Source organism: Petromyzon marinus, chromosome 5, assembly GCF_048934315.1.
Source record: "Petromyzon marinus isolate PM22_M1 ecotype Great Lakes invasive population chromosome 5, UKy_Petmar_22M1.pri1.0, whole genome shotgun sequence".
NCBI lineage: Eukaryota > Metazoa > Chordata > Hyperoartia > Petromyzontiformes > Petromyzontidae > Petromyzon > Petromyzon marinus.
In genome coordinates, this window is record NC_133671.1 from 19,622,621 (window position 1) to 19,647,532 (window position 24,912).

General features: G+C 51.2%; 1 protein-coding gene across 17 annotated transcripts in view; it reads left to right on the forward strand.

The window, feature by feature from the left end:
• LOC116939188 (nuclear receptor corepressor 1-like) overlaps positions 1-24,711 on the forward strand; it is a 185,099-nt gene extending 160,388 nt beyond the window's left edge. For 10 of the 17 annotated variants that reach the window (XM_032947292.2, XM_032947295.2, XM_032947291.2 and 7 more), the window contains 17 exons: positions 918-1,389; positions 1,531-1,743; positions 2,622-2,864; positions 3,978-4,142; positions 5,340-5,468; positions 6,796-6,973; positions 7,884-8,839; positions 11,788-11,853; positions 12,563-12,673; positions 13,738-13,871; positions 15,407-15,714; positions 16,479-16,655; positions 17,296-17,459; positions 18,301-18,354; positions 19,142-19,324; positions 20,230-20,571; positions 21,499-24,711. In XM_032947292.2, coding sequence (XP_032803183.2) covers positions 918-1,389; positions 1,531-1,743; positions 2,622-2,864; positions 3,978-4,142; positions 5,340-5,468; positions 6,796-6,973; positions 7,884-8,839; positions 11,788-11,853; positions 12,563-12,673; positions 13,738-13,871; positions 15,407-15,714; positions 16,479-16,655; positions 17,296-17,459; positions 18,301-18,354; positions 19,142-19,324; positions 20,230-20,571; positions 21,499-21,773 — 4,170 coding nt within the window. In that variant the 3' untranslated portion in view covers positions 21,774-24,711. Of the gene's footprint in view, positions 1-917; positions 1,390-1,530; positions 1,744-2,621; positions 2,865-3,977; positions 4,143-5,339; positions 5,469-6,795; positions 6,974-7,883; positions 8,840-11,787; positions 11,854-12,562; positions 12,674-13,737; positions 13,872-15,406; positions 15,715-16,478; positions 16,656-17,295; positions 17,460-18,300; positions 18,355-19,141; positions 19,325-20,229; positions 20,572-20,932; positions 21,027-21,498 lie in introns of all 17 variants that reach the window. The other 7 variants (XM_076062453.1, XM_032947305.2, XM_076062451.1 and 4 more) reach the window with 7 other exon arrangements.
• The last annotated feature ends 201 nt before the right edge of the window (positions 24,712-24,912 follow it).

Below are 24,912 nucleotides of genomic sequence, written 5' to 3' on the forward strand. Positions count from 1 at the left end.
ATATGTGGACATTTGAAAAACCTCATGGGCAGAGAAAATTGGCTTAAATACAGGAATGAACCAGATGGGCTTTAATGGCTTTTCCTGCTCAGAAATCTTCCATGTAAACCTGAATTTTGTCTCTGTTTGCGATCTCGTTTTTTTGCAAGGCAACAATTTGTCGCGTGATTTCATTCCAAAGTTTAATTTCTACGCACAATTCCCCCGTCGTTATGAGGGAGCGAACAAAAGACTCAGCTGGTAAAGGAGACACAAAGGTGGGAAGTTAATTCAAGTGTGGGCTTTCGGGTTACTGCTGTGGGCATTTTAATTTCCCACACCGTTGAAGATGCCTGCAGTAGTATGTGGCGAACGCTCCAGAAGGAGAATTGCTCAACACGTGGCTTAACCCCGGAAGAGCACACTCGGATGACGAGTGGCCGCAAAAAAAACCCTCCACGTGCAACGGAGGGAATTGATTCGGCGCCATTTAACTCTTTCGAGCCCACGGGAAAGAAAAGGAAAAATATGGGCCTTCGGTTATTGTTGCGCGCCTCAATAAAAAATCATTCCGTCCGTCCCTGTTTGGTGCGCTTCCCACAATAACTTGCCAATCTCGTCAAGGAACATAAACCATCACGTGGACTTGGGTCATCCTCGCAGCGGCTTTTCGCTAGCCATCGAACAAAGACGGGTGCCGCATCGCGTGCATTCAGATGCGTTCCTGCGGCCGTCTGGAACGCTCTTCTTTCCGAAATTGGGAAGCCACTGGAGCTACGCACTTTTAAATCTGGACTGTAAACTCATTTCTTTTGAACTATTTTTTTGTATATTTTGGTGTCCTTCCCCCGCACCTTTCATTATTACTGTTGGCTACATAGGGTGTGAAAGACGTTCAACATGCATACATATACATACATTCCCGTGACGTCCCGCAGGGCACGCCGATGAGAATGGACCCGGGCGAGCTGAGGCACGACGTTCGCTCGCTCATCGCGAGCCCGACCCGGGCCGCCCGGCCCGACCCCGCCGCCGACTCGCGCTCAGAGAGACACCGCGAGCAGCCCGACTCCCGCCGGCAGGATGACAACCGCAGGCCGTACGACCTGAGCCGGCACCGCCCCGCCGACACTGGCGCGCAGTCGTCTCGCCGGACACCCGTCAGCGGCTACCCGGGTTCCATTTCCCACACGAGCCCGAGCGGCGGCACGCACGCCGAGAGCAGCGCGCAGGCATCCGGGAGGACACCCGTCAGCGGCTACCCGGGATCCATCGCTCACGCGAGCCCCAGCAGCTCTCACGCGGAGAACCTGCAGGCATCCGCAAGGGCGGCTATGGGCTACCCCGGGTCCATCTCGAGGGGCTCACCGGTCATCGTTCGCGACTCCTCGTCCGCCAAACACTCAGAAGGTCAATGGACAACACCGGTCGCTCGTGCATTCACCGCACTTTGGGTTTTTGTCGCTCAATACGGTGGCAACGATTGTTTTGGCGGTCAGACTTGTAACGAGCGGCGGTGCCGCCCACCATCCTTTTTTTTCCCTCTTGCAGCCGGGCAGTCGGCAGGCCGTCCTTCGCCGCACGAGAGGAAGCCGAACTCGACGCCGCGCGAGAAATCCCAAACGCCGACGCCGGAGAGGCAGTCAGTGGCACAGAACCCGTACGAGTACCCTGTGATCCGAGGCCCCACCCCGGATATCCACCGTGGAGCGCTATCCCTGAGCCTGGAGCAGGCCCTGCACAGCGGGCTCCTCATCGACCCCAGTACGTGGACGGAAAGCAGGGCGTCGCGCGAAATAAACGTTGCGTCCAATTTTGCGGTATCCCACCACATGCGTGGCAGGGAGCCCTTTAAAAAAAAAGTTAATTATATTTCAGTCGGTGCCCGGTACAGAGCAATAAACCGTGATGTAGTGGAGACGGGGGTGGTACAGAAACTCCTTTGACGTTATCCTAGAAGGTGTGCTGCTAATGATCCTTGCATACTATTTTGTTCATAGTAAACAGTGCCACTGTGGCAAAACAACGAATTTATTCTTTAAATGAATTGTGACTAATTTATGATAGGTTATCAAATGGCATACCCAGTGCCAATGCCTCCTCATGTCCTTGGTTGTGTTGTTGATACAGAGTTTGAGATCTTGTTAATGCGAGACATCGCTTGATAGTCACAATTGGCAATATCACTCAAAATATCACTCCCATAAATTAAATTCCAGCGCCACGGCATTGACATTACGAGAGCACTCTTACCTGTGCCGGACAGGCTCTGGGGACATAGCCTGGGTACACGTATCTTGCAAGATAAAAGCAGTTTGTTATTTTCGGGTCGTGTTTTGTCGCACTGACTTACACCGTTAAGCGATTTTTTAAATTTATACTATACCTCAGAGGACAGGATTCTTGTGAACGTCTTTGTTAAAGTAAGATTAAATTTTAAATAGGTTTCTTCTTTTGACCTACGCAAAGATCTAAACGTTGCCAGATGCTTGAACGTCATACGCACTTAACATCTCAGCTGGGCTTGTGAATAAGTCGACATAATATTTAAAACATTAAACCTGTATTGCTTAACATCTCGTCTTGTTTTTGACGTAATTTAAAAACTCTGCTCTCTCTTTTTTCTCCGCACGGACACACAGCAGCGTATTACCTGCACCGGCAAATGCAGGGCGCGTACTTCCTGCCGCGGCACATGGCCCCCGTTCCCGGGTACCCGTCCTACCCATTCTTTCACCTGCCTGGCTACCCGGAGAACCCTGCGTTGGACAACACGCGGCAGACGATCCTCAACGACTACATCACATCGCAGCAGATGGGCTTGCCGCGCGGCATGTCGCAGCGCGACCAAACCCTGCCCCCGCACTTCTCGCCCTTCATGAGGAGTACGTTCGCAAACATTCAGGTCGTGCTTACGAATCGGCGGTTGAAGCTACCGGGCGGGGTTTCCTAAATCTCTCCCCTCCCAAGATTTTCGAAATCTGCCCCCCCTCCCTGCGCGCAGCAGTGTAAGTTGGGCGCGCACAAGCGGAGCGCCACGTATGGTTTCCACTCGCGACTATGGACCGAAACTTTTAAACGGTGGAGCCCTTGGCCAACCGCTGCTTATCCTAAGCCCCCCCTCCCCTGTCCCCACCAGCGGCAGCACCGAAGCGATCCATCTACTCGCAAAACGATGCCGTCGAATGGCCCAAGGACTTCGACATCTTACATTTTTTTTTCAAATTTTCTTGCTGTGGTTTTCACACCTGATGATGATTGTTTGTGTTGCAGTCGAAACGTCGTGAGAATTTTATTGTTTTATATTTTTCTTATTTTATTGTTTAGGAATATGAATCCCTGCAGTCACGAAAGCTTGAAATCTAAATTTAAATCTTACATTTGTTTGCTTTTCCAAAAAACAGTTGCTTATTTGTGCAACGTGCCATATGAAAGAAGACATTGGTATTTCCACAATTGCTCTTTGACAGTTGGCATCCGTTCTGTGAAGCGTAATGTAACAGGCAAATTTTTAGTAACCCAATTTCTTTTGGTTTCTTGTCACTGAGATGGTGGCATGGCCGAGCGATTTGCACGTTTCCCCGCATGCCGCAGACGTTGAAGGTTTTAGCCCCCGCGTCCTCCCTAGGCAATACTGTGGAGGGCCTATTCAGCACAACACACTGCTTCACAGTGGATGGTTCAACATTCCCTGACGGAATTCCAAAGAGAGAGCAGTGCCTTACATGCGTGCTGTCAAATTTGACCAAATTTACCCTCTTGTGACCTAAAGTGGTAGAGAATACAGTTATCATCATCGCCACCGACTGCGAAACTACTTCAGGTTGAGCGAAATATAGTGCCGATTATCAAGTAAATTTGATAATTTTATTTGACTAATAAGGAAAGATCCCGACGCGTCAACCTGACTACTGATGTAGCAATCGGTGAAAATTTCACCCCCCCCCCCACCTCCACACGTTAATTCTGACCCCCCGCCGCCACCGGTGTTTTTGCAGCAGGCATCATCGACCTGTCGCAGATGCCTGCGCACCCCATGCTGGTGGGGACGCTGGGGGCAGCCGCGGCAGGAGCCTCGGGCCTCGAACGCTTGGCCTACATCCCCGGTGGGCCGATGCCCTTCGACTCGCGGGCCTACGCCGCCGCCGTTTCCGCCACGCAAGGTGAGGGATGTGGTCAAGGCAGAGGCCGTGGGCCTCTGCCTTGATGTAGTAGCATCTCTCGATGAAGGGGGCTGGGTTGTCCTGAAGAAAAGTTGGTAAACCCACGAAGTCTCGCTGTCCACAGAGTTTTAAGGCTTTTGTTGAGAGTACGGGATGAAGGGCGATAGAAACGGTGAACGAGTGAGTTTGTTATGCGGCCATTAATGGGGAGATGATGGTGTAAAATGATCAAAAGTGGATTTTCGTGGGGAATTTAAAAAATATCTTACGTGGCTTGTCAAATTTTCCAGGACAACTCCTAACAACGATGTGTGAATTTTTTTATCGTCTTGTTCATCCCAGTTGAAATCTATTTGTAACTGCCAGCGCGGGGTTGTCACTGGGCAAATAATCTTAGCGATAAACGACAGCGTGTAATGATGTTGCGGGGTTTGTTGTGAAATCCTTTCCGTGGTCTTCTTTCTCAACGTTTGTGTGTGGCTCTCATACAAACCTATTTTTGTGCCCTTGAAAACAGAATGTAGTCGTCGATGGGACATTTTTCCGACACAGCCACGTTTCTCTGCTTCCAATTTATTTATCGTAAGACTTCCGAAATGAAAAAGGCAACGGTTAAACGTCCTCCCGTCATAAAGCAGAGCCACTCGTAGAATTCGCGTGCAGAAAGTAGCTGTGCCTCTATTGTGCACAGTGAAATCAACTTGGATTTGTTTGGGACAAGCCGCTTGACTCCCTGTCATTAACTGAAACAAATAACGACGCAACGTGCTTCATACTCAAGTGTGCGTGCTGTAAAACGATAAACATTTTTTTTATTATTCCAGGTAAGGCCCCACTGAGCTGATTTAGAGTGACCTGGCCACAAACGATAGCTCAACGAAGTGGCTTATCGTGTGGAAATTTATATCAGCCAAATACTTTGGACGCACATTGATTCTAAATATGGAGAGAAAAACCAGAGGACCCGTAGAAAAATCCACGCAACCACAGGGAGAGAGAGAGACATGCAAACTCAAAATATACAGGCGTAGTCAGGATCGGGATCGAACCCACGACCTCCTGTATACCAGGCGCAGTTGTTAACATGTCCTAGCCACCGCGGCGCCCAAGTGCATGCTTATTATCCTCCCTGAGCTAGGCCACCGTTTTAGTGTCGCTGTTGCCATGGCGTCTAACACCACCCCCCCCCATTCCCAGGCTCATTGCCTCACATGGTCCAGCCTTCGGCCCGGGGTGACGAGAGGGAGAAGGAGAGGGAGCGAGACAGGGAGAGGGAAAGCAGAGCTCAGCCGGTGCAGGAGCGCTCCCCGTCTCGCAAACAACAGGGTACGTGCGTCCGCACGAACGCTCGCGTGCGCAGGGTGTGGAATTTTCGACCTGGCAACAACAAGCCGCTTCACCCCTGGGCTCTGCTGGCCGAGATTTTGTTTATTTAAAAAACCGAGCCAAAAAACCCAACAACCCCTGGCTCCGTTTTGAATTGTAAACACGGAGCGGTCGGCGTCACGCGTGCGTACATTCTCAATATAATACGGGGGCTATGTACGGTGTGTGCAAATATTTAGCTCTGAATATTTATGTCACGGGATTGACTTTTAGAGTTGTTTGTGTTACATGATACGCATTTGACCCGACCGTACGCCCCCAGTAGTGCAGCGTTCAACCCCCACCCATCTTCCAAAAGCCTTCCGACACCCACGTGTTACAATTTTGATGCTCAGCCTCATCTTGTGTGGTTAGTGCTGTGTGGGTGTATGTATGGAAACCGCCTACCCATACTAAGAATGTCATTCTTTTATGAAGGAAAGCTGCAATTAATTTTCAGACTAATTTTCACGATGTCCTTAATTGGAAAATGTTGCCAATTCTCTTTAAAGGATGATTGCACGTGGTAGGAAATCCAGGTGTGCCTATCGAAAATAAAGCCCAGTGAATTTGACGGGTTAGCACTCAGCGGTTCCGTAGACATTCACCAACCCACTTTATATACCGCCACCTCTTGGCTGCCTCCCATCCCAGCAGGTTTGTGAGTTTCACGAATCTTCACGTGATCCACCGACCATTGCATCCCATTACAGGCATGTGCCTGTCCATGCCCTGGTCTGTTCCGTGACCCTCCTACCATTCCCATGACCTTCGCTACCCCACAGCGCCCTGTCGGGAACCAAGTCTGGCGCAGGCAGGAGGTTGCGAAGGGCGCCGCTCCTCGCGGTTAATTGCGGTCGGGTGACGCTGCGCATTTCTCATTTTCCTACTTTAAATGTCAGCACCCACGTAACGGAGTTGGCCAAACATAACATTTTAGGACCGCAGTGCATGGGCAATTGTTGGCGCCCGTTCTGGCAGCCTTCCCACGTGCCTTATAGTTTTCAGTACCTCTCAATTATTATGTCTCTCTGAGAGTGACCAAAAACTATGCACTTTGCAAATGAAAAAATATTAATTCATCATTATAATTATTACGTAGCAATTTTATCTTCGGCACCTGGCCACCGCACATACCCACAAAGAGATTCCACGCAAAAAAGTTTTGTAGGAGGGCACTTCTCCGGGCTCCTCCTTGGGGCAGGCATCCCAGACAGGGTCGCTGTGAGGACACCATTCTAAAAAGCTGCGTACCACACGGCCGTTTGTGCGTTTTTGATGATGGCAGCGTCGGAGGCGGCCCGGCCGATCGGTGGGGTGCAGCCGTCGATCCGGACGTCGGCGTCGCCGCCCCCTTCCCCGAGGCAGAGGGGCAACGTGATCCAGTCTCCCTCGGCGCACGGCCAGGGCGGGAAGAGCGTCATCACGCTCGCCGAGACTCACGCCGCCGCGTACTCGCGGCAGAGGTATGCTTTTGTGTGTGTTTGTGCGTGTGTTTCTGTGTCCCGATCACGGCCTCCAACACCCGTGACGATTATCTGAATCGGTTCTGGGCCTCCCCTAGGTGTGTGCGTGCGTGGGGTAATCAAATGAGTACCTGATGCAGTGTATAAACATCACCACTGGGGAGACAAAGGTGGCCAGGCGTGGTGCTGGTCACTCACCCCTCTCGTGTGCCATAACCAGCCTTCATAGGTGCTTGCTCATAGCACTTACCCCAATGGCCTGTTAAGGCTATATGGGGTACCTTTGTCTTTTATGCGCACCTGTGTGGAAATGCATCTACCATTCGGCATCCCATAACAGGTGGGGCTGTCCCATGACCTACTGCCAGCGTGCCTTCCACACCTCTGACGTGGCCTCAAGAGTGCATCTATTTTGGCACAAGCATCGGGGGTAATGTCACTGCTGCCACTTAGTGGCGAATGGTGGCTGTTACTGTTGCTGCTGTTTTTGCTGTTGTTTTTGTTGTTGCTGCTGTTGTTTGCTGCTTGTGTGCGGTAGCGATGAGCAACACTGCACCTGATGACCTAAATTCGATTCCTGCTCACTTGCTCACATTGACACATTTTCTGATTGCACAAAGACAGCAGTGTGGCGCCTTATCGTTTTGCTCGCTCAACTATAATCTCGGTGGTCCAGGTTAAATTCCTGACCGTGCATAAACATTCATCAGCGGCAAAAATAAAACAATTATGGATCTGGTTGAGTTACTCAGTGGAAGGGGAGAGAATTAAGTGGAAGGGGAGGGACTAGGCAAAATGGGGAGGAGCTAAGTTGAAACCAGACCTCTACCACCTCTGTATGGCCACTCGTCCAATGTCATCTCATATTACATTTTATTTTTAAACATTTTCCAAAAAAATTTCTCTGCAGGTCACCGTCCACCGGGAGCTACGCGAATTACCCCGTCGCCTCCAGCACGCAGCGGCACGGCGACATCATGAGCGGCGTTGCCAGCGGCGCGGGAGATCCCGGGGCGCATAAACACACGGCCGGCTTCGCGCCGCGGCAGCCCGACGTGGACGGGATGGGCTTCAGGCCCCCGCACGACGTGCACCGGCATCGCGACCGCAGGACCGCGGCCGACGAGGGCAGGAGAGACCCGGGCCTTTACGGGAAACAGCAGCAGCAGCACCATCAGCAGCAGCAGCACCAGCAGCAGCACCAGCAGCAGCACCAGCAGCAGCACCAGCAGCAGCACCAGCAGCAGCAGCAACAGGCGGCGAGCATAGACCTCACAAAGCATGCGGAAGGCACGAGGCAAGCCGATGCCGGCCTGACATTCTCCGATCAGAAATCGCGCTCCATCATCAGCTCCCCGGTGGCAAAATCCGCCGCACAGCACCACCAGCAGCACCAGCAGCACCACCAGCATCAGTCGCACGCTCCCAAGCAGCCGCAGCTCACGAACGTTTCGCCGCACCAGTACGGCACTAGCGGACCGCAGCACTTCCCGCCGTTGAGCCAGGCAGCGGTGCCACCGCAGCTGGTGTCCAGCGCCCAGCCCGTCGTTTCGGCAAGCCCGCCGCACTTCAAAGTAGCCGGTGGCGGCAGTGGTGGCGGTGCGGGCAGTGACACGACCAAGCCGGTGAACCACCAGGCGGTGGCGGCGGCTGCGGTGGTGGCGGCGGCGGCGGCAGCGGCCACGGCGGAGAGGGAGGAGGCGCCAGAGAACCCGCTGTTCCTCCTGAGCCGAGAGCTGAAGACGCGAGGGCGGGCGACGATGACGGCCGCCAACTTCATCCACGCCATCATCACGCACCAGATCTCGGGGGACAAGGACCGGCAGGAGGGCAGCAGCCCCCTCAACCTCGACTCCACCAGCACCGGTGAAGGCCTCGATCAGTGTGGCTCCCCATCGCCGGGGTTGCCGAGCCCCCCCCTCCACGTATGGGAGGGGGCTTGTCACACAAAACACATGATAATCCACGTAGACGTGTGGGTTTCACGGTGGCGAGGTGTTAACTACATTCGCCTGGTATTCAGAAGGTCGTGGGTTTGATCCCGATGCTTGACGCCTGCTTTATATTTGGAGTTTACATGTTCGGTTCAATACAGTACACAAAATTCGTGATCTGATCCCATCCGTGAAGGATGTCATTCCTGACTTACAGTACCCCGGGGTTTACAAATTAAGTTGTACCTGCGGTGATTGCTATATCGGGGAGACGAAGCGACATGTCTCTGACCGAATTCGCGAGCACAAATCAAGATTTGAAACACGGCAGAACGAATTCTTCTGCCGTAGCTGATCACTGTTACAACGCTGTGGGTGATCACGACACCGAGACCAAGGTTCTCTGTAAACCCACGGGTTTTTATCAGAGATTTGTACACGAGGCAATTCAGATCTACAAACACAGACACAATTTCAACCGAGAGGATGGTTTCAAATTAAGCAACCATTGAAAAGATACTCTTTGGTTCTATTCGGTAAAGTCACGTAGGTAAAAAATATAAAACAACCTACGTGACTTTACCCAATAGAACCAAAGAGTATGGATCCTTGCAGTCACGAAAGCTTTAAATCTAGCATTGGAAAGATGTTCAAAATCGAACCAAACATTAAACTAAGTTTCAATGGTACAGTATATTTTTCAAGTAGTGGTACCCCAAACTTTCACAGCTTCTTAAAATCCCCTTTTCACACCACCAGCATGTGGACGCTGCCGTGCCCCCTCGCCAGCCTGCACAGGTCGACCCCCTCCCTACCTTTCATCATGCTAAGTCCGCCTATTAAAATGCAAATTTTCATGCTAATTCCTTTGTCAAGGCACCTTAATTACTCTCACACAGCTTAAAGGTCGCGGTCTGAGCTTGGCTGTGTTTCACTCCAGCGCTGTCCTCGAGACAGTCTGGTCCCTTCACCTGATGAAGGCCGCTTGTGTTGTGGCCGAAACGTCGTGATTTTTGTTGTTTTATTTTTTACCTACGTGACTTTATCGAATAGAACCAAAGAGTATTTACATGTTCTCCCTGTGGTCGCATGCATTTTTCTCCGGGTCCTCCAGTTTTTCCCCCTACTTTTAGAATTGACATGCCTTTAAGTATTTGACCGCTATAAATTTCAACACGATGATAAGCCACTTCGTTGAGCTATCATTTGTGGCCAGGTCGCTTCTGAAAAACATCTATATTGCTCATTGGGCCTTTCTTGGTGAAATAAAAATTGCTTAGCTCTAAGCATGTTTTGTTGAGATAACGTACCAGCTTTATTGGAACACATGACGATCCAACTTTTGATACTTTTTATTGTATCATCTCTCCCACAGATGGCTGTGTTATGGGAGCGTAATCAATTACTTGTTTCCTCCCCATAATATTCGAAATGTTAACACGACCATTCTCTGTGAAGGTCAACTTTTGTGGGTTATTGCATTGCATAGTACACTCCTCGACTTATGACTGTTCTTTAAAACGAGTAACAATTTTTGTTAATCTGGCCGTAAAGCTGCATATTTTCAAATACCATCTAAATGAAAGGTAACAAGTTTTTTTACGTCTTAAGGGGAAAGAAAGTTGTTGGTATTTTGACCCAGTGGCTTTTGTGAAGTTTGCTAATGTGTTTTGCTCAACTGGCCTTTTTCTTAAAGAAAAAAGGCAAATTACTCAATACCACAAAGTTATAAATACCATAATTAAATGTTAACATCTTAAGATCATTCTTTCCTGTCGGTAACCGTAAACAATGCTTTATTATATATTTTCATTTGACATTTTACTCATCGTATAAGTCCCAACTTTATAGCTATCATAAAAAATACAACGCAGACGTTAATTAATGATGTTATCTGCAGGATGCCAAACGTGGATGGTTAATCGGACTTTGCGCCACATGCCACCCCCACCCCTCCTATTCTCGAAGGTCGTTTGTTGCCCGTTGAAGGACATTGATCGAACGACATTTGTGAAAAATAGCGCTGTTGCCCTCGAGCCCACGCCTGCAAACCTTTGGAAAAGGGCGGCAACTCTGCTGACAGCCGTCTTGCTTGGCAGAATTTGGCCGTGGCAGGTTCTGTCGGAGTAGTCTACAGAGTCGAGACTTTAACGTAAACTTATCCTTTAGTCCCCCCGGGATGCGACAAGGAAAGCTCCACCTGGCTTGAATGTTCGTGGGCTTTTTTTTTCTTCTTCTTCCGTTTGGCTTAGGTGCCACCTAGTGTTGAATGTCATCAGCAAACTACGCCAGAATGGCTTTTCCACTTTATTGTGTTATTTAGGTGGGGGGGGGGGGGGACCCCACGAGAGCTACGGTGTGCTCGCTCTTTAAGTTTTGCAGCCGTGTTGCTGTGGCGCGGCCACGCCTGTGATCCAGCGCTTCGTACGCGGTGACGAGATGTTAACTCCCTTGCCTGGTACGCCCCAGAGGTCATGGGTTGGATCTCGACCCTGACGCCTGTGCATTTGGCGTTTGCCTGTTCTTCCCGTGGTCGCGTGGATTTTTATCTGGTTCCTCTGGTTTTTCCCTTCACGTTTACAAACATGCTTTTAGGGTATTTGGCTGCTGTAAATGTCCACGTGATTATCCACTTCGTTGAGCTATCATTTGTGGCCAGGTCGCTTCTGAACAAGAGCTATATAGCTCAGTGGGCCTGACTTGGTAAAACACAAATAGTTTAGTTATGTTATTGGGTCACGCAGAGATTTTGGAAACTTCCAAACACTCTGTGATGTGAGGTATCCCGGACATGGGCATTTCACCGAGTGGGTTGTGAACCTGTCTTGAAAGACCTTTGTGTTTCTCCGGGCACTCCGGTTTTCCTCCCACATCTCGTAGAGATTTGTGAAACTCACAATCCCGCTGGACTGAGATGTGACCCGGAGGTGGCAGTACAGCAAATAGGTTGGTGAACTCGTCGACGCCTAGCTCTGGGCGTCACCCCCTCGTATGTGTGGAGGGTTCTCTCCGGTTACTTCCGGTGCCAAAGGAAACCGTCCTTTTTAAAAAATGTATTGCTCCAAATATCTCGATGTAGCAGGACCCTCCTGAAAAAGCATCTTTGACAGTCGATGATGCTTTCCTGGATAATGAATTGGCATTATTATTTACTGTGTCGTCTTAAAGAGATGAATGGACGTATTCTCCCCATATGTAAAGTAATGCAATGCAATTTGGATTCGTGTAACACGTGAAGATGACTGCGTCTGAAGGCGCTGCACGGAGATAATGGGAATCATTTGAACAAGGCTTCACGTTGTTGCTCTATTTAACATTGGCCGTATTTATTAATGATGATTGCATTGAGCGGTAGAGCGCGGGCCTCTGCAGTCGGAAGGCTTGCCGGTTCTAATCCAGGTGTGGGCGTTTTGACTCGGACCTATCATCCCTCAGCGGTCAATAAAATAAGTGGGGGAAGTCAACGGTGGTTGTCCTCCGGACTCCAGAGAGACTCCTCGCCCCCCCCCCCCCCCGCCATGGGACTGTGGAGTTTCCTCCACGGGCTCAGGGCCGTAAAGCATGAGACGAGCGCCGTTAACGTGCCTGCCCATTTCCAAATCGCTCTCTTGACTCTCCCGATGTGGTTTTTTTTTTGCGTGTTGCGCGATTGCAGAGTCGGCTCCGTCGAGCGGATCGGAGCGCAGTATGACCAACAGCCCAGGCGCCTCTCCCTCGCACGCTCACGAGAAGGCGGGCGGACGCAAGGCGCACGCCGCTGCCCAGGGTAAGGTTGCTCGCCGCGTTGGTTTTTCTCCGGAGCTTTGGAGTTGGTGCCAGGGGGCCCCAAGCAACCGAGCGTTTCGTCACTGGTGGGGAAAAAAAAAAACCAACCCATGAATTCTTAAACAAACGCGATGCTTGCTCCTCTCCGCACTGGCAAGTAAGCGGCCATCAATAATCGTGGCTTTTGTTAACGTTCGTAATTACGTGACGTGTCTGCACTGAGAGAAATGAAGAGGAATACGCAGATTAGAGAAGGGGATGCACATGTGTGACGTCGTATTGACCGCTAAGAATACTTACTGGGCTTTTGCGCGGTAATGTGGACACCGCGGTGGCGAGCTGTTACCTACCTCGCCTGGTCTGCAGGAGGTCGTGGGTTCAATCCCGACTGACGCCAGCTGTATATTTGGAGTTTGCATGTTCTGCCCGTTGTCGCATGGATTTTTCTCTGGGTCTTCCGGTTTTTCCTTCCACATTTAGAATCAACATGCATTTAGATTATTTAGCTGCTATAAATTTCCACGTTCGTGGAGCTATCATTTGTGGCCAGGTCGCTTCTGAAAAAGAAGCTTTATAGCTCGGTGGGCCTTACCTGCTAAAATTAAAACAGTAATTTTGTTTTATAGTTTTAAGTGGGTTGCGCGTTTGCCACCCGTTGCAGAGGTTCGCGGTTCGAATCTGACACGCCACCCCGGTTATCGCTGCGTGTGCATTAACCATGCATTCATTATGCGCCTTCTGCTTCATAGTGGACCTTAAAGATCCACTGATGTTATTCGAAAAGAGCAGACCGCTGCGTGCCAGAGTCGTGGGTCAAATCTGTCAAAATAAATCGTCGCTCTCCCCGACTGGCAGATGAATGCCCGCTTGCAGTCTAGGGGTGCCGGGGCATACTTGTGCCACACAGGGACACCTGCGATTGGGGGTGCAGATAAGCGACGCAAGTCGCTTATCTGCGTGTAAAAGTGCGCCGAGCCGCCCTGACGTAGGAGGAGGGGGGGGTGGCTCTAATCAAAAAACAAATCGTGCTGACTTGCCATGTGTTCGTATGCTCTTGTGGCTCAGCCGAGAAGAGTCAATTTTCCACGGACGAGCGGAGAGAGCCGACATCGCAAGCCGAGACCAACCCCTGCGCCAACGCGACGAGCAAGCCTCACTCGTCGACGCACCGCGTCATCACCCTGGCCGACCACATCCACGTACGAACAAACACGCGCATACGCATACAACAAGCACACAGCAGGCTGTTGGGGGTAGATGCTGTGCTGAGGCCACAACAGAGCACACAACAGGTTATGGTGGGGGGGGGGGGGGAGAGGAGGTTATTAACCACACGGGCAGCAGTGGAAAAAGAGTTAACATCCGTCCCATGAAGCGAAGGTTGACTGTGGGGGGCTTTGACAAAGAGCTTTGATTGCTGGGGGTAGTGGGTTCGATCCCGACCCTGACGCCTGTGTACTTGGAGTTTGCGTGTCTCTCTTCCTTTGGTTGCGTGGATTTTTCTCTGGGTCCTCCGGTTTTTCCCCCTCCACATTGAGAAACACGTGTTTTTAGGGTAATTGGCTGCAACACATTTCCCACGTGATAAGCCACTTGGTTGAGCTATCATGTGGCCAGGTCGCTTCGGATCAAGAGCTGTATAGCTCAGTGGGCCTTACTTGGTAAAATAAAAAAAATGTTTAGTTTTTAGGATAGCACACTGCAAGCAAGCAGTGAGATGAGAGGGTAGCGTTTGGCTTTTTTCCACCTGTAGTCATGTGCAACCATTGTATTTTTGGGTTTTTAACCCCCAAAATAAAATCAACTTAAAAAAAATATATCTGAAGTTATTCACGTAAGAACGAGTTCCTCTATTCGGATTTCATCGGCTTCTCTGCTGTTTGCGTCTCACAAATTGGATGAATTTTTAATAAGGCGAGAACATTTCCATCGATTGAAATATATGAGTTGTATTGACGCTTGAAAAATGTCACTTCCAAATTGTGTTTATTGCAGGGTGTTCTCATAAAGTCAGGTGGAAGCAGATTAATTGATCTTTTGGTCGAAAATGTTACCCGTGTCGAGGTGGTTATTGAACATTAAATACTCCAGAAAACCAATGCCAAAGAGAGGACGTTATACATCGGGCAATTACCGCAAGGGATTTATAAACAGCTGACATCGCCATTTGATATGAAAAAAAATACATTACGGGCTGCATTGGCAGTGTAGCATTATCAAATCAAAACAATTCACCACCATCATCAGACAACCTTACAACTGGGGGGAATTTTTTTAACAATATGGATACATCAAGTCATTGTTACTGACGGATCTAGTGAGTTTTTGTTTGTGTTTGCGCTTCACTGCATTGCCAATTAAATTTGTGTTTAGTATTTTTGGTTTTGCAGCCTATTTTATTTGTTTCCGCTTGTAAGGCAGTGTTAGGTTAGATTGGTAGCACAATGGGGTTATCGCACTGCGCTATGAACCCGGCGACCTCATTTCGATTCCTGGCCACCGCTATCGTTGGTGGCGAGTGATATCTGAACCGGTCTTGGACCGCACCTCCCTTCACCCCAATCGGCACCGCCCTGCATGGTGAAGTTTGGTCAAATAACGCCCATGACTGAAACGGTGTAGGCAGTCCTTTATCCAGCATTCGGTTAATAAAGGGCTGTAAATAATGATGTCAGAATCGGAATATGTATTTATCCTGGATGACACCGAGTTTTTGCGCGTCCGCTTGGCACAGGAGATCATCACTCTGGACTACACAAGGAACGTGGGCCCCTACCCTCTGCACGCATCTCAGCGTAGCCCTCGGCAGTCGCCCCCAGAGGCGCACAGCACTGTCGGCGGCAGCGGGGGGCCACCCCCGCTCGCCAGGGGCCAGGATTCGCTGCCAGTGCCGCCCCCGAAACCGAGGGCAGGGGAGCCCAGCCCCCCGGAGTTGACAGCGGAGCAACTGCCCTCCTCGCTGCCCTCCTCGCTGCCCTCCTCGCTGCCCCTGCGAGCCGTGCCCAAGCTCGCCGACGACTCGTCGCCGAAATCGTCCTCCCGGTATGGGCCGTGGCTTTTTTGCCACGATTTCTTTTTCAGGGCTGGGTGGCGTTGTGGTGGCGTGGGTCGCGCGGCGTAACAGGTGCCCCGTGATCCAGCACTTCTTGCTAGGCTGTTAAGTGGCCATGAGATGACAGCATAGCAAGTGGATTATAATGAAACCTATCTTTGCTAGGTGATGTACCACTGCTTTTTCTGCGAGTGTTGCGAATGGATAATTGTTATGCATCTTGGGATGTGACGCCCACAGCGATGTTGAATATAATTTGGAGGACAAACTGCAGAAGATATCTTGCATAGTGCCGACTTTTTCATGTCCCTGACTGCCTGTGCCTGCCTTAACAGCTGCTCGCTAACATCGTCTTTAACCAGCAGTGTATTGATTCTGGCTGATTATGCATATCAATTCCATAAATTGTAAATGATCCATAATCACGTGCCCCATTCTATGTGTGTGTCACGAGCGGATGAACTTAAACTCGGCGATTATTAGGCGCGTCGCTACGTTGCCTATAAATGATCCAATCACGGGGGTGGGGCTTGTTTAGAGCGGACCGTTAGCTGTGGCCCATTGCCCTCATCTCTGCACAGAGTGGGGACATTTCCTGGTGGGGATAGCGTGGCCTGTGGAAAGAATCAAGGTGGGGGAGGGTAGGTTAGGTAGGGTAGGGTATATGGGAGGGTGTGGGGTAGGTGGGGAGGGGGCGAGTGGTTTTCGAGAACCTCCAGCCGTGGGGTCATCGTCGCCCTCGTCCTCTGTGCAGGATGAGGAAGTCCCCGGACGAGAGCCAGGACTCCCCGTCGGGCTCGGAGGGCGGCCTGGAGCCGGCGTCTCCGCCCACGAGCGCCAGCAGCGGTTCGGAGCAGCACGACAAGCCTCCTCCCGCCGGCAACGCCACGGCGCCGGCGCCGGCACACAAGGAGCCGGTGCCCGAACACAGGTGCGAGGAGAGAACTTGTGCTGCTTGCGTGCGAGCATGTGTGCGCGCGCGTGGCGTACTCAATTGAGCACCTGGTGCGGTGTATAAACGTCGCCTCCGGGGAGACGAAGGCGGTCGGGCATCGTTGTGCTGGCCACCCATACCCCCATGTGTGTTGTGCCGGCCTTCATTGGCACTCGCTAACAGCACTTGCCCCAATAGCATGTTAAGGCTATACAGGGGATCTTTGTCTTTCTGTGTGGGGAGTGGTGGTGCAGTGGGCAGCGAGCTGCGCTACGAATCCGGCGACACCAAGTTCGATGCCCGCTCTTGGCCACCAGCACCAGTGACTATTATCTGAACTGGTCTTGGGCTTCCCCTAGGTCGAATTGGCCTCAAATGAGTACCTGATACGGTGTGTAAACATCGCCACTGCGGAGAGACAAAGGCGGTCGGGTGTGGTGCTGGCCACCCACCCGTTTGTGTACCGTACATGCCTTTATCGGTGCTCGCTACATAAACTCTTGCCCCCCAAAAGTCTGTTACGCGTGCATGGCATTTGCGATGGAGTGCAGGGGGCGTCTAGTTGCGTGTGCGTGGCGGTGTGCTGTCTGGTAAGGGAGCAGCAATACTGGGCAGTGGGGTAACCCCTCTGATCCAGTGCTGCTCGGACCTCTTCCTCTGCGCGTGGCGCGAGCAGGCCCGACCCCCGAGGGCTGGCCTACTCTCCCGCCTTCTTCAGCAAGCTGACGGAGAACACGTCGGCGATGGTGAAATCGAAGAAGCAGGAGATCTACCTCAAATCCACGTCAACGCGCGACGTCGGTGAGGGTCGCGCGCTGCCACCGCCGACACGACAGTGGAGGACCACAGAGCTTGTTGACGCCGGTTTTTGGGCTGTCTTCCCCCCCTCCCCCGCCTGTCTGCGGTTAACCCGTGCCTCCAAAACGCTCTCTCTGTTGTGTCTCTCTGGGAGTGAACAGAAACTGCGCTTTAATAAATACTTTTTTTAAAAAAATCAGGTTCTCAAGTTCCGCTGATTTGGTAGTGTCAGACCCGTCGGCAATGATGGCGCAAATTTTTTTATCAACCATTTAAATTGACAAAATATTCAGCTCTGAGAATGAAAGAGAAATATGAATTATTAGTGAAAGAGTTTTATCAACACGTGATGCTTTAAAAAAAACATAGAAGCATATTAACTAATTTAAAATCACACTGGGTTTAACCTCTCTGACCATGCATCTTGTAGCGATTAATGTTGACACTGCACACTTTGTGAATACATCCCTATATACGTTCCTCCATTGTCGTTTTTCAAGCAATTATCATCGTCCACTCCCGTTGCTTTCACAAACGTCCAGATATTTTCTCACTTTGTAAAACTTGTGGCCGTCGGGCTGTTCGTGTTACCGCCTCTCGTCACGCCCTCCGCAAATGACGTATCGAGCGATGGGTTCCTTTGTGCGCGCGTCTGCGATGGCAGCTGCGATCCTGCTGTAGTCTAAACGTCTACGAGTACACAGGCTGTCAACAGACACTTACACACTACCAGCCGCACCGCACTTACTGTACATTGCAAGCGGTTTATTACGTTAATTGTCGCTGGAAAACGTCACCACGCTTCGTGCTGTTGCTGCTGCTGCTGTCGTGTGTATCTCTTTAGGAGCCGGGCAGCCTGGCACAGAAATATTTCAGATGCCCGCAACCCCCGTTTCAGGTACAGCGCATACCCCAAAAGTGCATCGTAACTTTTATTTTGCTATCCCCACACGCACGCCCTCCATATTCTGTTTACAAAGAGAAAATTTAATCTTGGGCGAATCTGCACCACATTGATTTCGCGGCTGTGCGCGACCATGCCTGGCCTCCGTGTAATTTTGCACCCAACGTATCTTTGACAAGCCAAGCGTTGCCTCGCCCCGGCAGTCAATAGTCCCCGCCGTATTTAATATCGGTGTAATCAAGCCATGCAGACGTCTCGTGATGCCCAATCCATTTCCCTGCACGCACGCGCCGCGTGTTTAACTTTTTTTTTTGCCGCGCAAGAAAAAAGCTGCCGCGCCGCCGCAAAAAATTTCATCCCCATTGATCCCCGGATTTTTCTCGTGCCTCCTAAACATAACTCGAAATTTACAAAATCGATACCCACTCTCAACTTGAAATGTCCGCCAACATTTTTTTTTTTACTACCCTTGAAATAATCTTTACCAAAAATATGTGAAAACACAAAAAAACACAATCGATCCCTGCCAAAATAACAATTTAAATCCATAGAAACTAATTAGAACCATGGCAGTTGTTACACTGAAGGGTTTAATTCGTGTAACACCAGTCCTCTTGTGCACACGCACAACTGTTGGAGGTACGCAGACACTTGTTTTTCCTCCCGTGTAAACACGGGTGGCACTGGCGTCGAGCGGAAGCCTCCGAAGTTGTTGTGAGGAGCCGTGGAGCAACTCCACCCCCACCCTTACCTCCTTGTCCTCATTCTCCTCCTCATCCAGATCCAACCAACAACCTGGGCCTTGAGGACATCATCAGGAAGGCGTTGATGGGAAGCTTCGAGGACTCGAGCACAGGCAGCAAGGGAATGGGCCCCCACATGTCCCCCGTGCCACCCGGACCACCCGCCCCCTCTACCCTGGAGTCCCGTCAGGACTCCGACAGCCGAGCGTCGCCCCTCTCCGGTGTGTGTTGATTTGCCGGTCTCCGGCCCCCCCTCCCTCCTTTTTGCCACCCCCCCCCCCTTCACTCCCCGTCTCCTCCGTCTACCCTGCCTCGGCGATCGATTTTTTTTTATTTGAACAACAAATTGGCACAGACTGGATGAAAAACTCGCCACCACCTTCTTCCGTATCGGTGCCCTGTAACAGAAAATGTCGCAGTAGTAGTATGAATTACGTTTTTATTTAAAACCAGGAGAAAGTCTCTTGTGATGTAAAGTATTTTTTTCCAGGGCGAGCAGCGTAATAAAAGCAACAGGGTACACGTGCGATAAAAGGTCAAAATCAGCAGGAGTGGCCGACCATGATCAATCCACTGCTGGATGAAGGCCTGCCCACGTCATTGTCATCTTTTGCGATCCTTCAGTGCTACAATAATTAAACAGCAGCGGACAAAGCTAAAATGGGAGGCCGATCGAAACGTCTCTGCAGTGGAATAATTACAACGCAGATTCGCAGCAGCTGCTAAGAGTGGGTGGTGGGGGGGTGGGCCTTTAACATCCAACGCAAGCTGACAGGTCGACACGCGTCCTGAGACGCACGATCCTATCCCTCTGGCTGTAAGTCCCTTATTGCACTGGCTCTTGCCATCTTCCTTTCAGTCACGGTGTCTGAAGGTCGTTTGCATTCATCGGACAGACTTTTTCATCACCTTGTCTCAAGCAATAGAGAGAGAGAAAGGAACAAGCATAATGCTGAACAATAATAACAGACAGTTGAGCAGCACGACGTTGTAAATAATCGGCGCCGCCTGGCTTTTTTTGTTTTTCGATGGCATCTTCTGTTGCGCAGCGGCGTTTTCAATTTATGACGTTTTTTTTCTTTCCGCACCTCACCGCGACCGGTCCGACGTCTCTCGCCCGTGGCAGGCTCGGGCCGACAAAAGTCCGGCGGCGCCAAGCCGTCGTCGCGCAGCAAGGCGTCCCGCTCGCCGGCCTACACAGAGCGGCCCCCGTCGGCCCCGTCGGAGGGACGCGGGCCCGCGGCCTCGCCCGCCCGCTCCGAGACGACGCCCGTGGGGCCGCCGCCGGAGCAGCAGCAGCAGCAGGACAAGAGGCGGGCGCCGTCGGCGTCGCCGGCGAGGGGCGACGGCGCCGAGCGGCGCACGCCCGGCGCTCAGCCTCCGGCCTGGGACGACAAGGTGACCGGCGCGACCGCGACCACCACGGCGTCGGCGGCATCGACGACGGCATCCGCCTTGTCCTCTGCCGGTGAGTCGAGAGACGTGCGCTGACGTGCTTTTGCGTTGCGGTTTGTGCGCGCGGGCGAGATTGGTGGGCGGTAATGTCTTAAACGGTGGGTTGGTCGAAGGGGATTTGCGACTCGCCGACGCCCTCTTTGGATAAATTGTTCGTCGTCGTTTAACGTTTGTGTCGCTCGTCGCATGCGGTACGTCTCGAGGGCCCAGGACAATTTTGGTGTTGAAGATAATTGCTCGGTAAAGACTTTTTTTGCAGATTAAATACAATGTTTTAAAACTGCGGTACAGACAGCGTACAAAATATTGCATTACCTCGTTGTTGTTTTAAAAAAAGAATCCTTTTCCTGATCAATGTCCCTTCCTTCCCCAAGTAATAAGCCACACATCGCCGCCTCTCATCATCATCAGCCATGATCAATCCACTACTGGATGAAGGCCTCCCCCAAGCCGTCGCCATCTATCAAGGTCCTGAGATGTAGCAATCCATCTAGCACCTCCACACAAGCTGATTTCATTGCTACCTCTCTCTAGCGGGCGTCCTCCTGGCGCGTCCGCTTCTTTGGCTTCCAATCGACGCGACTCTTCACCGAGGCTGCTTTGCCGAGGCTGCTTTGCCGCGAGAATTCTGCTCTGCTTTTTCCACAAATCCAAACGTCGTCGCGCGTCTCCTTTTTTTCTCGACACGGGCGCCTGCTGCCGCCGCCGCCGCCGCCGCCGCACGGCTGGGCACGGGAGACGTTTGCTGGGTCTCCTTTCGCTCGGGTTTTCGTTTGCAAACACACGGAATCTTCGCCGCGACGACGAGTGGTTGCGAGACGCAGCGCTCATTTTCGTTCACCTTCTCTCTCTCCCGCGCGGCTTCCTCGCTCACCGTTGCCGACTGCGCACCCTCTTCCTCCCCCACCCCCCCCCCCCTCCTTCCGTTTTATTTTTCCAGCGGCGGCACAATTTCCCTTCAACCCCTTGATGCTCATGATGGGCGGCGGCGGTGCAGGTGCGGCAGGCGCTGCTGGCGGCGGCGGCGGCGGCGGCGGCGGAAACGGCACGGGGGCCAGCCCCCCCTCGGCGCAGACTCCCGTACAAGCCGTGCTGGCCCCAGCCACTGGGGGTGCCGCGTCTCCGACCTCCCAACAGCAGCGCTCGTGGGACCGCGAGAAGCTGACGCCGCTGCTGTCCTCCCAGTACGAGACTCTGTCCGATAGCGACGGCTGAGCGGGGAAGAATGCGGCGTTACCGAGAGGAGCCGCCGGTGACTTGAATTTGAGCGACGAGGGCTGCCGCTCTGCTCCCGCCCCACTCTCCCCGCTCCACTCTCCCCGCCCCCCCGCTACCCACCCGCCCGCCCGCCCGCTCCCCCCCCTCCCACATGCTCCCACCTCCCGCCGCAGCCCCGCGCGTCCGCGCCGTGTACGGTGGTCTCCTCCGGCTTCAAGTTTTTGACCCCATGACGAAAAAAAAAAGCTATCGTTTGTGCAGCGTTTACAGCCATTAATTATCATCAGCCTTTAACCACGTCGTTGTATTGGAAGATGAAAAAGCAGTGTCTTATGGAGGCGGAGACCGAATGGTGGGGAGCCTCTGCCACGCGTTCGCGCGCAAAAAAAAAAATTCATAAACTAGTCGACGATGGGACCGAGAGGAGGACGTTGGGCATCGGATGGAAAAGAATTCTTGTTGGCGGCCGTGCTGGAGAGAGAGAGAGAGAGACGAGAGTGAGACAGAGAGACGGCTCGTTTTGCATGAAATTAACGAGCCCCCGAGAGCTTGCGAGGTTTTTGAAAAAGGAAAAAAAAAGTTGGAAAAAAAATCTTTAAAAAGGATGGAGAGAAAAAAAGTTCTATCGTAAGCAAGGCAAAAGTTTGTAAAGTCATCGTGAATACAAGCAGAAGAAAGTGTGAGAGTGTCACGCAGGACTCGAATCAACGGGTTGGCAGTTGTTTGAGCCCCTTGGGGAGGTTTGTGCACTGGGTGAATAGACAAAGATTGACTTAAACAAATAAAAAAACAAAGCTTCCCCACTCCCCCATTTTTATAAAGTTTTACGTTTTTAAGAGTTTAAAATATGAGCAGAATAATTTTAAAACACTGAACTCTTGTAAATATGTTGATACCACTCCCTGTGATCATAAAAGTTAATTGTAATAAAATCTAATGCTATGTGTTTGTATTTTTAGTTGTTCTGCAAGCTGGAAGGCTCACTCGCCTTTACTTCGTTGCAGTCTCTTTTTGGATATAATTACATCGATGCTGCAAGGGGGTTTAAGCTGGTAATGTTTTTTTTGTACGCTTACCGTTGCACGCTGTAGGATAGACCAAAGCACCCACAACGTCGCATCGCAAAGTTCTTGCAACGACAGTAACAGCGGCAGAAACGGATATATATATACCTTTGGCTTTCAGCTGGCATCGTCGGCGCAGACCCTGGGTTCATACGATTTTCTTCATTTAGTGACTACTGACGTTACCGGCAGTCTGCGTGGCATTAATACGACCAACGTACAACTATCAAAAAGTTGCCTCTCTTCCCGTGATAGTGCAGACTGCACCCACGCCAGCCCCATCGGTGGATAAAAGGTGCGCTTCGATGGCCGTGGTAACTGCGCTCCGACGGAGGTGCGCGGTAATTCAGCGCTCCTTAAGCCAAATGTGAGTTTGACTGAGGTCGATTAGCGCAGAGGTGTAATTTGAGTGATGGGGGTTTGTATCCCCGTGGGGTTCAGGCTTAAGGGGTTGGTGGTGAGAGAGAGAGAGAGGGAGGGGGGGGGAATTGGTTTGTGGCGAGGAGGTATCGTTGGGAATTGGGAGTCTGGGGAGTGGGGAGAGGAGGTGGTTCCTTCACGCTTTCCCCCGCCGACTGGAGAGGGGTTTTGTGTCAGGATTTGTGAAGGACGATTGATGCGTTTAGACACCGGCCCTGGCAGAGAAGCAGGGCTACCGCGGGTAGATGCAGCCATAATGCACCTCCCGAATAGCACGGTTGGCTACGTACGGTGCGAAAGAAAGTTCAACATGCACGTACACGTAACCCCGCACTTCGCAGAGACGCGACAGCAAACGCGTGCGCGCGCGCACACCTTGGGAATCCACTCGGCTCATCACGCATGCATCAACAAACACACAGACACACGCGGCGTCATGATTTTTTGGGCCTTGTTTAAAATCTGCGATCATGTTGTTAAGAGAAAAAAATATATATATAATCATATGCCGTCGGTCAAAGTCTGAATTCTAACTTTCATTCAACGCCTGGTGTTTTCTTTAGCAGGGGCGCGTCGGCGGAGTTTTAATGAGAAACATTTACAGATGCCATTCCCCTTTTGCGGAGTTTTTTTGGGTTAGGAGGGTTCCTGCTGGCGGCAGGCGACGGGAATGGATGATCACGCGTGTAACTTTGAGCCGCTTAAACGGCAAAATGTATCATCAAGCAGCAGCAGCAGCAAGACATTTTGCGTTGACAAATTCCCGAGCGGTACCCTTTTTTGTCCGTGCCATACTGTATTTGCTTCATATTTTGAATATTCGTTTGCACATTGAAGTGTACCCGACGAACCATCGCGCCTCGAGACGACACTTTATTTACAACGCAGTGACCCCCCCACCCACCATGAGAAACAGCAAAAAAATACGAAAAATTCACCCTAATTTTGTCTCCTTGACCTGACGGACTGTGGACATGAAACAGTGTTGTACGTGATGAAATCCTGTTTGTACAGTGTATCCGCGCGCGCGCGTGTGTGTGTGTGTATATAGTGAATGTGTGTTTACAATTCTCTAATTATCTTAAAAAGACACGTTGAACTCAAACACTTTATTGTTTGAAGAGACAATCAGTTTTTTGCAGATGTTTTCTTTCGACTGTACATCTGATTGTATACCCTTGGCCAAATATGCTTCGACGAATACACAGTGCTTAACATCATTAACACCCCCCCCTTCTCTTAGGTTTTCATTCACACACACTTGCCTGCATGTGTTGAGATGGGGGGGTGGTGGTGGTGGATGGGGGGGGTTGTTGTACCGCTTTCATGTTTTACCCCCCCCCCCTCCTTGCTGTCCACGCAGTAAGGTGCAACGCGTGCACCTCTCAGATAAAAAAACACTGCTATTACAGTTGGTCACCAAATGAGGAAAATTAAAATAAGTATATATGTATCGTTCCGGATCTACATTTTGTTACTCGGGCTGCTACGCACTTCACAACAGTAATTGTTCGTCTTTTACAAGCCGCAGCCTTCTCCCCTCTTGTCAATCCACCGATGGATGAAAGCCTCCTCCGTACAGCTTGTTGATTGTTGGGGGTGATGAGGATTGTTTGACCATACTTCACCACACTGGTCAGTGCGCGATGTGT